The sequence below is a fragment of the Choloepus didactylus genome, chromosome 10 (assembly GCF_015220235.1).
Source record: "Choloepus didactylus isolate mChoDid1 chromosome 10, mChoDid1.pri, whole genome shotgun sequence".
Taxonomy (NCBI): domain Eukaryota; kingdom Metazoa; phylum Chordata; class Mammalia; order Pilosa; family Megalonychidae; genus Choloepus; species Choloepus didactylus.
In genome coordinates, this window is record NC_051316.1 from 110,411,801 (window position 1) to 110,424,748 (window position 12,948).

The window sequence follows — 12,948 nt, forward strand, 5'->3', positions numbered from 1 at the left end:
TCTTTTCCAGTTTTAAAATAGTTTGAATATGTGCTTGCTATTCTCTAACTAGAACAAGTTTAAATGGATGGCTATGGAAAAAAAAGAAAATATGACATCATTTGAATTACAAGTTAAGACAAGGGAAACCCAAAGCACAGACAAGAACACAGAAAAATTTTAAGAGAGTACAGATGTCGTGACATTTATTAAAAGGCATGCTACATTGCTATACTGGTTAGGAAAAGAGATTAAAGATATCAAGTAATAGCAAATATACAAAGAAAATGGAATATATTGTAGTGTACAGAAACTTGAATTAACCATGCACTACACATTTAGAAAATATGTTTTTTAATATTTCATCTTCTCTGCATTTATAACATAATTCATTTCAACAATCACAGAATCCTTTTCTTCCAATGCCACAAACTGTGTTACAAATGAAAGCTGGTACTGCTGCTTATCAAAATATACAAGACAATCGATGTTTTATATAAAACCACTTTATATGTTAACTTGTTCCCAAAAACCTTTTTTTTTCTTTTTTGGCCTGGTTAAAAAAAATGTTGTTATAAATATTTACAGCATTTTCTTCTGTTAGATGAACATTCTTACAAACGGAAAAAGGGAATTTTATGAACAGACCACGTAAAACATGAGACAATGTCAGAGGCTCCAAGCTGTGCTATTTTTTTTTTTTCATTAAATACAGTACTGTACTGAAATGCCCATCAAACCTTGTCATCCTTATCCATTCTGCTCACATTTAAACTCCCATTTTCTCTAAGTAGTCTATTCACCAATAGGAAACAGAAAGTAAAGGCCGCTTTGCACTGGGTCTTCTTTCAGAAAGGAGCTTGGGAAAAAAAAAACAACAAACAAACACTTAACAGAGAAGAGTTAAAACCAGAACAGACAGTCTTTGGTCAGAGCAATGAGGTGACATTTTGATGCAAAACTTTGCTTGGTCAGCAATCTTTATAATTAGTACTTTTAGGATGTGGGATGAATTTAACAATGGTAAGGGGGGGGAAAAAAGGCCAGTATATGATATTTTTAAATGACACACAAAAATAGCTATTTAAATATTTGTTACTACAACTACCATACAGACCCAAGAACTGAAAATAATAACAAAAAAAAAATCTGTTTACAGTCCTGATTTAAGCTTGCCTTACATAAGCAGCTTTCAATCATAGCTATTATCACTACGGTCACTGGACCAGACAAATATCCCTGCTCTGGAACACATGCCTCAGGTTATAAAAATTAAGATGATTACCACAAATACTTAGAGCAGCTCTGTTCCTAGTTACCTGCACAATGCTATATTGTGAATATTATGAGATAAAGGCAAAAGTGTAACTGAGACCTCAATTAGTTATAAATTCTTTGCTTGTATGAATAATCTGTGGGACAACATTCTTTAAAAACTATATAGTTCATATTTCCTGAAAACCAGAATACTGTTACTACCTTAGTCTGAAATAGGAACAAAAGGTCAATTAAGACTACTGAAGAAGGCACATAAACTTTGGTCCTGTTTTGTTTTTCTCCCTCTATAAAAACCCCCAAAACTAATACTTCAGTAATTTTCTATTTTTTAAACCATTCACAACTAGTTGTTAGAATTTGCTCTGAAAAAAGACTGCAAATAGTCTTGTATATAACAACACAGCTCTTTTAAAAGACAGCTGAGTTGTATTTTCTTAAAAGGAAAAACTTTGTGCAATCTAAATTGTTACTTCTTTTAGCACAATAGTAGAATATTTTAAGTCCGGCAGTTTTATTCTAGTTAACAACAGATCAAGACAAAGGAAAGGCTAAGAAAAATGCTTTTACACGTAATCATGCTGTCTCTTCTTGGTCTTAAAAATAGCAGTACACATTAAATTTTCTAACAGATAAACTGACAGTTAAGCAAACTGAAAGTTTTTAAGTGACTTACTGGAAAAAAAAACAAAAAACAAAAAACAAAAACATAACTTAGGTTTGAACTTGTCATCTTTTGCCCAAATTTATTTAGAGGGAACAGAAGAGAAGCTGTGTGTGATGATACACACAATATATAAACATTGCTGCCTCATGAATTGCAGGTTTGAAAAGTTTATATGAAACTGAATACAGAGACATCCATGAGAGCTACATCTTATCAGCTGAAGCAGAACCTGCACCCAATAGGATCACCATCCTTGGTGGGCCAAAGAAGGCCTTGCTCCTATAAGGAATTATGCAGGCAGAAACTGTTTTTCAAATTGCAAGAGCTGCAACTTTCAACAGCAAAATCAGAAACATCACTCCAAATAACAGATTACAATTTTTAGTCTTAAACAAATAATTTATGGCATTCTGTAGGAACTACTGGGTAATTCTGACACTCTCCAGTAAGTGTCAACTCTCCACTATCAATCAAGAAATAGGGTCATTTTTCTATTTGTACTTTACACAAAACACATTCTGCTGCTATACAAGTTATCTCAAAGTTAAACTTTTTTTTTTTTTTGGCATAAATTGCTACAGTTAAACATGTACTGCTATTTTTTAAAGCCCTGCACATATATATTCTGTGTAAAAGTCCAGACACCTTCAAAAATGATAAGACAATACTCCTCAAAATAAAGTGAATAAACTTGAAAATAGGATACTACGACAGATCAATAGTGAAAAAAAACCACCGCTTACACGCTATCTAATAAATGCATACCAAAACAAAAATAAGCAGATTTAGTTTTCCACCACCCTGATATTTTTTAATCCTTTTACAGAAACTCTGCCAATACAAAATCTGTAGACCTCTGTAATTCAAACAGCAAATAGACCAATATGGACAATATCCATGTGCTATAACTAATTTTAGACACAATTTGATGGTCTCAAACACCCTATTTTTAAACAAGAACATCCCACTTTCCAAATCTTAATTTGATTTTGTCAATAAATTAAAATGTATGTAATGTGCATATGTATGTACAATATTAGAAGAGTGTATGTATGTATATACACTTATCTACACACACACATACACACACATATATACATAAATCCCTGGAAAGGATTCAAATGTTCTCTCTCAGATTTAAAGGCCATTCCCTGCTTCAAAGATACATTCAACACAATTATGATCTCCCTTCTTGTTATCAGGGACTTTTGCTACACTTACACTGAATGTTATGAGAATCATAAATTAATAAGTTACACAGTAATTCTTAACCCAAAGCAAGTTAAATAGTCCAATTTAATATGTCTCTGATAATTATAATAGTGCTGTGTGGAAGAAAAAAAAAGCAAATTCTGGAGGATTTCTCAAAGAAAATGTTTACCCCCTTCTCCTTACTCAGTGTTTTGGTAAAAATATATTTTACAAGTGAAAAGGAAAAGAACCTAGATAAATGATTATACCATAATCTATTTGGCCAATACTAAACTCATCCAATTGAAGGTCTCAATTTAGTGCCCCCCTTCCTATTTCTCCAACTACAACTGTTGCTCAGTATTGGGTGAATTCTGCTTTCAAGAACTTTTATCTTTTTCAGTCTCCACATTTTTATAGCATTCTTTTGCAAGAACCTCCATGTGTTCAAATTAATGGCTGGAATATAGCAAACAGACTGAAATACTGTTTTAAAAGTTGAGATGAGTCACTGAAAATCTGAAAGGGGGTGGACAAAAATGATACTTCTGACAAATTCTGCTGTTAAAAATCTAATCAAGCACTGAAGAAATAATTTAAAAAAAAAAGCGAAGTTTTTTTTTTTTAAAAGAAACAAATTTACATTATACAATTACTGAAGCAACATTAAAATGTACTCTTTTACATTCAATACCCCCCCAAAAAGAGAGTATGAGAAAGAAGCCACTTTCTCATTCTCCAAATATGTGGGCACTGAGTAATGAAGAAAAGCAACTTCTCACTTGAGTACTGAAACAAAAACAAAAACAAAATCAAGTAATCCTGAGACAAATTCTGATGGGTGATAAAGATTAGACAAAATCCAGAAACTAACATTGCATTTTACAGCCCCAAATTGGTATGCTATAACCAGCAATGACCACTATCAGTCACAACGTGAAGAGGCCTACAGGTGTGCACTGAGTTATTCCCCAAACCATTTACCCCCACCCCCCACCCCATCTCTGCACAAAAGCACCAAAAATTTGAATAAAAACTATTACTTATTGAAAACCATTAAAACTGCAATGAAAAAAATCTTTAAAATCCTTACCAAAAGAGGGAAAGAAAAAACCAAAATGCTCACCAAGCCCACAATACAGCTTTTAAGATACTTAGATAAAATTCTAACCTATTTATCGTAAGCACATAATAAGGCACATAATAAGAAATTAAGTAAATACACAGTAATTCTGAATAAGTATTAGAGATTATAGTGGTACAAAACCCCTTGAGATTAATTTTGTTTTTTTCTAAAAGAAGACCTTACCAAAAATAACTTCTAAAAAATCTGTCAAACCATATGAGAGACCTGAATAGTTTCTTTAAGACTGTAAACTTTTTTCTGAAAACAACTGTAAAAAAGTAGTTTATAAGTTGGATTATTTTTCCTTTTAAATTTTCAAAGACCATATGACATTACTCAACAAACAAGTATTCTGAAATTTAAAACATGATTTTTCCTAATAAAAGTATTAATTATTCTAATCTTAATAGATTCTGGTTGGCTTCCACTTAATTTCCCTAGGGGCAGTTAAGATACTTCATTTCTCCAAATAGTCTTAAAAAGTTAAAGATATGCATCATTCAAAGGAGTGTCTTCCAGTGGGGGGAAGAAATCAATAAAAGGAAACCTACAAGTTTACATAAATTTGCTTCCATTATAACTCAATGTATAATAACTACCAATATATGTAAATAATTGACAAATCATAAGTCAACTTCATTTCCTACAGAGGTCAAACTTCTGAATCATAAAGTTAAAAACTTGGTCAAAAGTAATTTAAATTACATAAAGTAATTTTAAAAGTCTATATATTTAAATTTTTTAAAGTACAGAGTTTAGAAATGTTGCAAAAGGCTGATTTGGACCCAAACTAAAAGAAAGTCTGTCCTCTTGAAATTCAATTTAACATGGGGAATTAATTTTTTCTTGAAGATTATTTTCCTAGGAACTATGGTGTAGAGAAAAACAAATCTTTGATCACTTACTGGCAGGGGAAAAAAATGGAAAAAGAGAAGACCCCTTGTTTTTTAATATACTTGAATATCAAACTCAGCAAGAGTTTAATAGTTATTTTTGTGAAAGAGGCAGAATTGGTCTTGAGCTGCTTCAGTCCATGTCTGAAAGTTTTACTTAAATTATGGTTCAGTCTTAGAAGAAAATTTCACAGAAAAGTCAGATTGTGGATTTTGAGAAGGAAACTCTGAGGTGGTGATTTTCTCCAAGGTCATGGTTATGAAGCTCAATAAGGGCCTGGATTGCTTCTTCCACGGATCCCAACTGAATGAGCGCCATTTTGCGATCTTTCCTGAAAATGGCATGAGAAATATAAACAAATATTCAGAATTAGTTTGCTCCCGAAGTATTTTCAACTCCCCAGATCTGCATACATGTTCAAAAACTGATTATGGTGATGAATGCACAACTAATTACATGATGATACTGTGAACCACTGATTTGGATGATTATCTGGTATGTGAATATAACTCAATAAAATTGCATTTAAAAAGTTAAATGCAGTTTTAAAAAATCTGCATTCATATTAAATAATAATAATACATTCCTTAAAAGCAAGGACTTACTGAAAGAATTTAAAAGCCTTCACTGAACATCCAGCGTCTGTGAAAAGGTTCTTCAGATCATCCACTGTAACAGAAGGGCTGTGAAAACATCAGGACTAGAGTCAACTACCTTGGCCCCAATTTTTAAATGAAGCAAAGATCAACTCAGGCAACCATCAAATTCCCATAGTATTTCACATTCTAAAGGGAGAATAATTAAACCATGCAAAGAAAACACGATTTGGCAGTGCCCTAAAAGGTGTTCATTGTTGATATATACGAGTCCTCATACAATGGAATTTTTGTCTTCAAATATTTGGAGAAGACATGGGCAGGTATATAAAAGAAAAGAAAACCTTTCTATTTTCATTCTTTTAAAGTGATTATTATCCACACCACTGGCTTCTCAGATTAACTCTAGTACTTCCAAAGCTACTTCCCTAGCTCTGACTTGTCTGCTATGGTCCAGAGTTCTACATTTTCAATTGCTTCCAGGGTCATTCTGAAAAGGTAGATGTGATAGTCAGGCTCTAAAATGGCAACCAAATATTCTTGCCTCCTGGTATTCATGCCCTTGGGTTGTCTCCTCCCATCCTGAATAAGGGTGCCCTCTGTAATCATTAGGATATCATGGAAATGGGTACACATAACTTCTGAGGGTAGGCCATGGAGACATTGTGGTTTTCACCTTGTCCTCTCTTGAATCATTCTTGGAAAAAACCAGCTGCATTTCATGAGGATACTCAAGCAGCCTAATAGAAACGGCTTCATGATAAGGAACTGAGGCCTTCTGTCACCAACCAGGCACATTAGTGAGCCACCCTAAGTGAATTTTCTAGTCCTAGACAAGGCTTCAGATGAATGCAGCCCTGTTTAACATCCTGACTGCAACCTTACGAGAGATTCTCAGCCAAAACCACCAGGCTAAGCCACTCCCACCTGACCCACAGAACCAGTATGAGATAATGAGTATTTATTATTGTGTTAAGCTGCAAAGTGACCTGTTATGTAGCAGTCCATAACTAATACAGTGGTCCTTCACATCAGAGTCAACTGACAAAAAGCGGACTCCTCTTCTCATGACTGCTAGCTTGGAGGGTGTAGAGGAATGATAATTGGCTTTGCCGGAAGGCAGGTCTGAACTCACATTCTAGTCCTCATCTACTTAGTATGTCACTTTGGGTAGGTTACTTAACTCTTTCATTGATGAAATGAAACTAGGGATCTTACTTCAAAAGGCTATTACTGGGATTAAATGAGGTAACACATAAAAGCACCAGGATAGTGCCCAGAACCTGGGCTCAAAAAAATAAAAGTCCTTTCCTCTTGTACCTACATGTCTTATGTAGGGTACAACTGGGGACCAGCTGCTTCATAATGTATTGTATTGAAGAAGCTAACTAAAACAGGTGTCTGCTTCAATATCTAAGAATAATCTAGATTCTTCCAAGTTTCCTAGCTGGCATGAGACTTGATCCACTGCAAAACTCAAATTCAAGATTTCTCTATGTAGCCTAAACTGGAGACCAGCTGGGAAGCTGAGCATTCAACATTATTTTGAACAATTATTTCCTATTCCTATTCAGCTCCCATTCTCATTCTCAGCATTTTACCCTTTTCTCTTTCCCTCAGCCTTCAAATTTTTACATGCGTGCACACACACACACCTACACACCATAACTTTTACCACTTCTTTCAAAAGCTTAACCCAATTTATATATCAGTTTAAAGCATACACAATTGCCATTTTTGTAGGTCAAAAATATGAAGGTTTAGAATAGGGGTCAACAGATTTTTTTGTAAAGGACCAGATAGTAAATATTTTAGGCTTTGTGAGCCATGTATTTTCTGTTGCAACTATTCAACTTTGCTGTTGTAGCACAAAAGCAGACACATAAACAAATGATTGTTACGTGTTGCACGAAAGTTTATTCATGAAGGCTGAAATTTAAATTTCATATAATTTTCTCATATCACAAAATAATCTTCTCGATTTTTTCCACAACCATTAAAAAATGTAAAAATCATTTTTATCTCACGGGACATTCTAAAACAGAACGATTAACTGGCTGTAGTTGGTTGACTCCTGGGTTAGAAGATAACCAAACAGCAAGTCATCTATGGCACTGGTCAACAGAGACCCATAGAGTGGTCAAATGAAAATAATTTTTAGCTTTTAAGTAATTGATATATATGGCTTCTAAGCATGTAGATAAAAAGTAGGGAATTCATTTTTAACAAATTCTTAGATACACCCATTAATTTGATTTTGCTATACTGGTTACTTAGTAATCTTTATTTTACAAAGGAATAGACAAGGAGGTACCAATGGAATATCTCTACATAAACTTATTTTTGTGCCATTTTATAACTGAAAGTTAAGTAGCTGCTAATACTCTGTTTGGAAAGGAAATTTTAAAACATGGATATAATTTGCTTTTGGAGTATATGATTGGAGATATACCTTTCTTAAGACAGTATGACATTCTGTTATCTCACAAGAAATTGGTGACCAGGACAATGTCTAACTCAGAATAATTTCAGAGTTTGCTACTTCTACAAAACTACATATTGTAGAATATTAATCATCTAAACAAATAACTAGTTAGGTACATACGGGATGTTGGAAAGATGCAGAGTGGCTGATGGTGGGAAAATATTCTGGAAGTTTTTAGAGCCAGGCTTTTTGAAGCGATGCAAAGGACTATTGCTGAAATCCTTAGTCAGACCTTGGTCTTCTTGTCCCTCTCGAGGAAGCTGAACTGTTTGATGCTTGGACAGTGTAGCACGAAGCACTTTTCCATAAAGTCTCTGACCACTCAGATGATTCATTGCTACCACACAGGAGGAAAACAAATAAAGTCTGGTCATTAAGACAAATTTTCAGTAATATCTGTCTAAATTACCATAAATTCTTTTTATTTAGTCATTTAAATAATACTATTCATTTGAGGGTTAAAACAGTTTTAAATCCAAAAATTACTTTATAGGGAAATTTATTAAATAATTTGATTTTACTATACCAAAAGCATAATAATACCATTAAACAAAATAAAAAAAAAGAAACAAACAAAAAATAACTACCTACTTAGTAGAGTGCCTGGAACATGAAAAATTCTCAGGAAATGATTACTGAATTTATTAGTTTAATCTCAAACAAAATATTTTTTAAAAATCTTAGCAGTAATATTTTAATAGCCCCTATAACAGTGAGGCCTGGGAATGACACTTTCTTGCACCATCGTTACAAAGTTTGCCCAAGATTTTAAGCCACTCAATAGTTTAGAAAACTTGGTATGAAGGAAAACAAATGAACAAACAAACAGAACAAGTCACATTTACTAATCAAAGCTTAATGGAAAAACACTGGAGTCAAAGATCTAAACATCAACAATATATTGAGGTAGGTAAATGAACTCTGTTCAGACTTCAAAGAGTAAAAATTATTTTTTCATCTTAAAAATATATACAGGTCCAAATAACAATGAAGACATTAGCAGAAGAAAGCACTGATTTGAAAAATTATTTTCCTATTAGCTAGTTGTTTGCATATTTTAAAGGAAAACTCACAGATAACAATATAAACTATATCATTAATTATTAATCATTAGTACCTAGTTGAGCTTGATTTGCATCTGCCATCTGAACCAAGGCATTTTCTTTCTTATTAAACATAATTTTCACTCGATGTACATCACCATACACTCCTAATTTTTAAAAAAAAAAAAGAAAAAAAAAAAAACAAATTATTTTTAGTGACTGGTTATATAACATTTAATTAATTTTACTAAATACATTTAAAGGCTTCTTTTTAGATGCTACTTATTTTCCCTGGGAATTTCATACATAAGTTTTCAAATCTTTAGGGTTCCTACGTTCCAGATCTATTCATCAACTCACCCTTTATACTCAGTCCCATAAACACTACAAACTTGACATGTCTCAAACTGATTCAACTCTATTTCTCTCCCAACTTCTAGCACTCACTAACTCTATGGGAAAATGATACTACCATCAACACAGATGCATGGGTCAGACACCTGAAAGTCATCATTTTAAAAAAATTATTAACATTTACACATATTATTATTATTTAAGAAGTTGTAGGCTTAAAGAAAGATCATGCAGAAAATACGGAGCTCCCATATCCTGCTTCCATTTTTAGCATTTTGCATTAGTGTGGTACCTTTATTACAACTGATGAGAGAATACTATTATAATTGAACTATTAATTACAGTCCATGGTTTACATTAGGGTATGCCATTTGTGTTGTGCAGTCCTATAGCTGTTTTGTTAATTTTTAATTCTAGGGACATGAAAGTCATCTTTTGATGCTACTTTTCCTTAAACCCTTAAATCTAAATCAAAAGTCTCCTAATCGATTCTCATTACATTCAACTTTTTCCCTCTTCTGATTAAATTCATCTATACTTGTTTTCTCCAAAGTTGGTCCCAAATCCTAGAGGATATGCAAAATGATTCACTGGGATATGGGAAGAAAGTAATCAGCTCATATTTATACTGAACTGTTTATATAGAACTATATAAAAAATATGCTGTACTAATTTTTAATATATGGATAAATCATAGGCAGGAGGACCTACAATGTGAAGGGCATTCTCTCTCATTTTTTGCATTTAGAGTATTGTAATATATTACATTTCATGTACTATATGATATCACTGATATTGTAAAAATAAGATCTTTCAATAATACAATCATTACAATACTTTGTAATGTGATGGGAGAATGATTATGAAAATTCTCAAAGCATAGACAGGAGTGTTGGTTATCTTATGGGCAAACACCTAAGAGTGACAGAACTTAGAGACGAACTTTTTTTCTTTTTAAACAAAAATGCAAGTGTTCCAAATTTGCTGCACTTCTCAGAAATGACAAGTGGCTGAAGTAGGTGTATTTTAAAACTAAAAACAAACAATCTGTTCTTCAAGGTGGAGGTGCTATAGTTCTAAAATTGGTCTGTGGTGTTGGCTGAACAATTAAATTTACTAAAAACCACTGAGTCGCACACCAAAAACAGGTTGTTTGGTTATAACTTATACTTCAAAAAAGCTATTAAAAAAGAAACCATACTATCACCCTCACAAAAAACTTGGACACAGTTTTCTATCCTATTTAAAAATTTTCCACATTATAAGTATCAGCAAATTTTTAAGTAACTGATTTAAACAGGAAAAATGGAACTTTTCTAAACAAAATAGAACAATTAGTGGATTAGACTGAAAAAGTAGTATCATAATTAAGTATGACAACAATGAAACACTGCCACTAAGACTGCATACCTTTATGACGTATCTTTTTCACTTATAACAACTATTAAATTGAATTATTGAAATAAAGTGAATTTAGCATTATATCTTTGAATACTCAATGAAAATGAAGATTGAAAAAAATAACAAAGCACATTAAATTATATTTCTTAATATATTTTAATAATTTTTCGAGAAAAAAGGTTTTCTATCATTAATATCTTAAAAATGTTATACATTGCTTATTTCATTGCTATCTTATTCTTATATTTTATTTCTATGCTTGCATACATATTAGACTATATATAATGAGTACAGTAAAAGATAGATATATTTTATAGATAATTAACCATATATAAATTAGGAGAACGTGTTAATTTTCTTTTTTAAACCACGACAAGAATACTGTCACAAAGTTTACAGACTATTTTGTTCTTAGGGTAAAACCAAACTCCTTAATACACCTTACAGAGTCCTTCATGACCTTGCCCCGTTCATCGGTGCAGTTTCAATATGTCTCTCCCTTACACTCTGCACTGACTTCCTTCATTTCCATGTACCAGGATCTCTCTTTCTCACTGCTTATATTTATGAAAACACATTTGCACTCCCTTTCTGCCTGGTGAAATCTTACTCATTTTTCATAATCCAGCTTAACTATCACTTCCACTGGTAGGTTTTCCTTGATTCCCTTGGCTAGATATATACACCTATTAAAACCTATATTTTCCCTACTATAAAACTCTGTAATTACTAACTAAGTACCTACTACTCTATTCTCAATGGCAAACATACTACTTGGCACACAGAGTAATAATAAATACTAATGAGTGAATGAATGTACTCAATTCACATCTATAGATAATATTAAAAATAGCAAAAATAAACTTACCAAATAGGATAAAAAGCCCATGTGGTGTGATAAGCTGTTTGAAAAGGATAACAAAAAATATAAGTGTCTGACTAAATAAGTTAAAATTTACAGTACGTTTACTTGTAATAATGTTTAGAGCACTGATTTTTATATGCTTCTTCTACATATACTTGCGATGAGTTTTAATAAAATCCTTAAACCATACATAAACATTTTAATTTGAATACAACCCTAGATCATAAGCTTCTACACCTTGTAAAAGACTATTTATATAGAATACTTTTAAACTCACATCAGGATTGAGATTGGTGACAAGGAGAACAGAATTTCCTGGCATCCCACTGGCCCCAGGAATGGCCATCCTTCCAGTGACAGCAGAGGGGGTGATTGTGAGAGGACCAAGAGCTCCAGGAACAGCTGGGACTGAAAGACCTTTTAAAAACACCAAAAGCATTTCTTATTCTAGTATCTGAAGAATTTTAATTCTTCATATAATTTTAGTAAGTAAATGAAGATAAAAGCAAAAATATAGAAGAAAATGTGTCAAGGCTACCACAGGGTATTAATGACCAGTGTTCTGCCTTACAGAGTCTGCAGGGACACGGAGTTCCTTATTTGCTGACATGTTCATTCTCGTATTCTATTTATTTATACAGTACTTTATGGAGTAACTCAATTTACTGATCATAAAAAAACCATTAGTATTCTATTTGTTTCTTTACAGCACACTTGTACAAAGTAGACATAATTTTTATACTGACTTCCACCATAAAAAAAAAGATACATAAAAAAAAGTCCTTCAGCAGAACTCACAAACATGTAGTGCTGTATGATATTCTATATGGGAAAAACATTTTGTAACCTATAAAGTGTTACCTAAACATTTTTACCTCCAACAATAAATTTATTGAATTCAACACTATTTCATCACAGGGTTGTTTAAAGATCTCAACTTCTCAAAGTATTCTGGTATTACTGAAAGTTCTACGATACCTTAATACTGACACTATATAGTATACTTAAAATAGCACACCTTCCCAGAAGATCCAGCTATTTATTTGTGTTCTGTTGCTTTAAACTTATCTAA

The 12,948-nt window shown here is 32.6% G+C and overlaps 1 protein-coding gene across 4 annotated transcripts in view; it reads right to left on the bottom strand.

The window, feature by feature from the left end:
- Positions 1–4,108: 4,108 nt before the first annotated feature.
- The window catches only part of PTBP3 (polypyrimidine tract binding protein 3), a 131,968-nt gene continuing 123,128 nt past the window's right edge, over positions 4,109–12,948 (bottom strand). For all 4 annotated transcript variants that reach the window (XM_037798446.1, XM_037798445.1, XM_037798444.1 and 1 more), the window contains 6 exons: positions 12,154–12,293; positions 11,880–11,913; positions 9,331–9,423; positions 8,334–8,550; positions 5,738–5,815; positions 4,109–5,463 (listed from right to left, as the gene is read on the bottom strand). In XM_037798446.1, the coding sequence (XP_037654374.1) occupies positions 5,331–5,463; positions 5,738–5,815; positions 8,334–8,550; positions 9,331–9,423; positions 11,880–11,913; positions 12,154–12,293 (695 nt within the window). In that variant the 3' untranslated portion in view covers positions 4,109–5,330. The remainder of the gene's footprint in view (positions 5,464–5,737; positions 5,816–8,333; positions 8,551–9,330; positions 9,424–11,879; positions 11,914–12,153; positions 12,294–12,948) is intronic.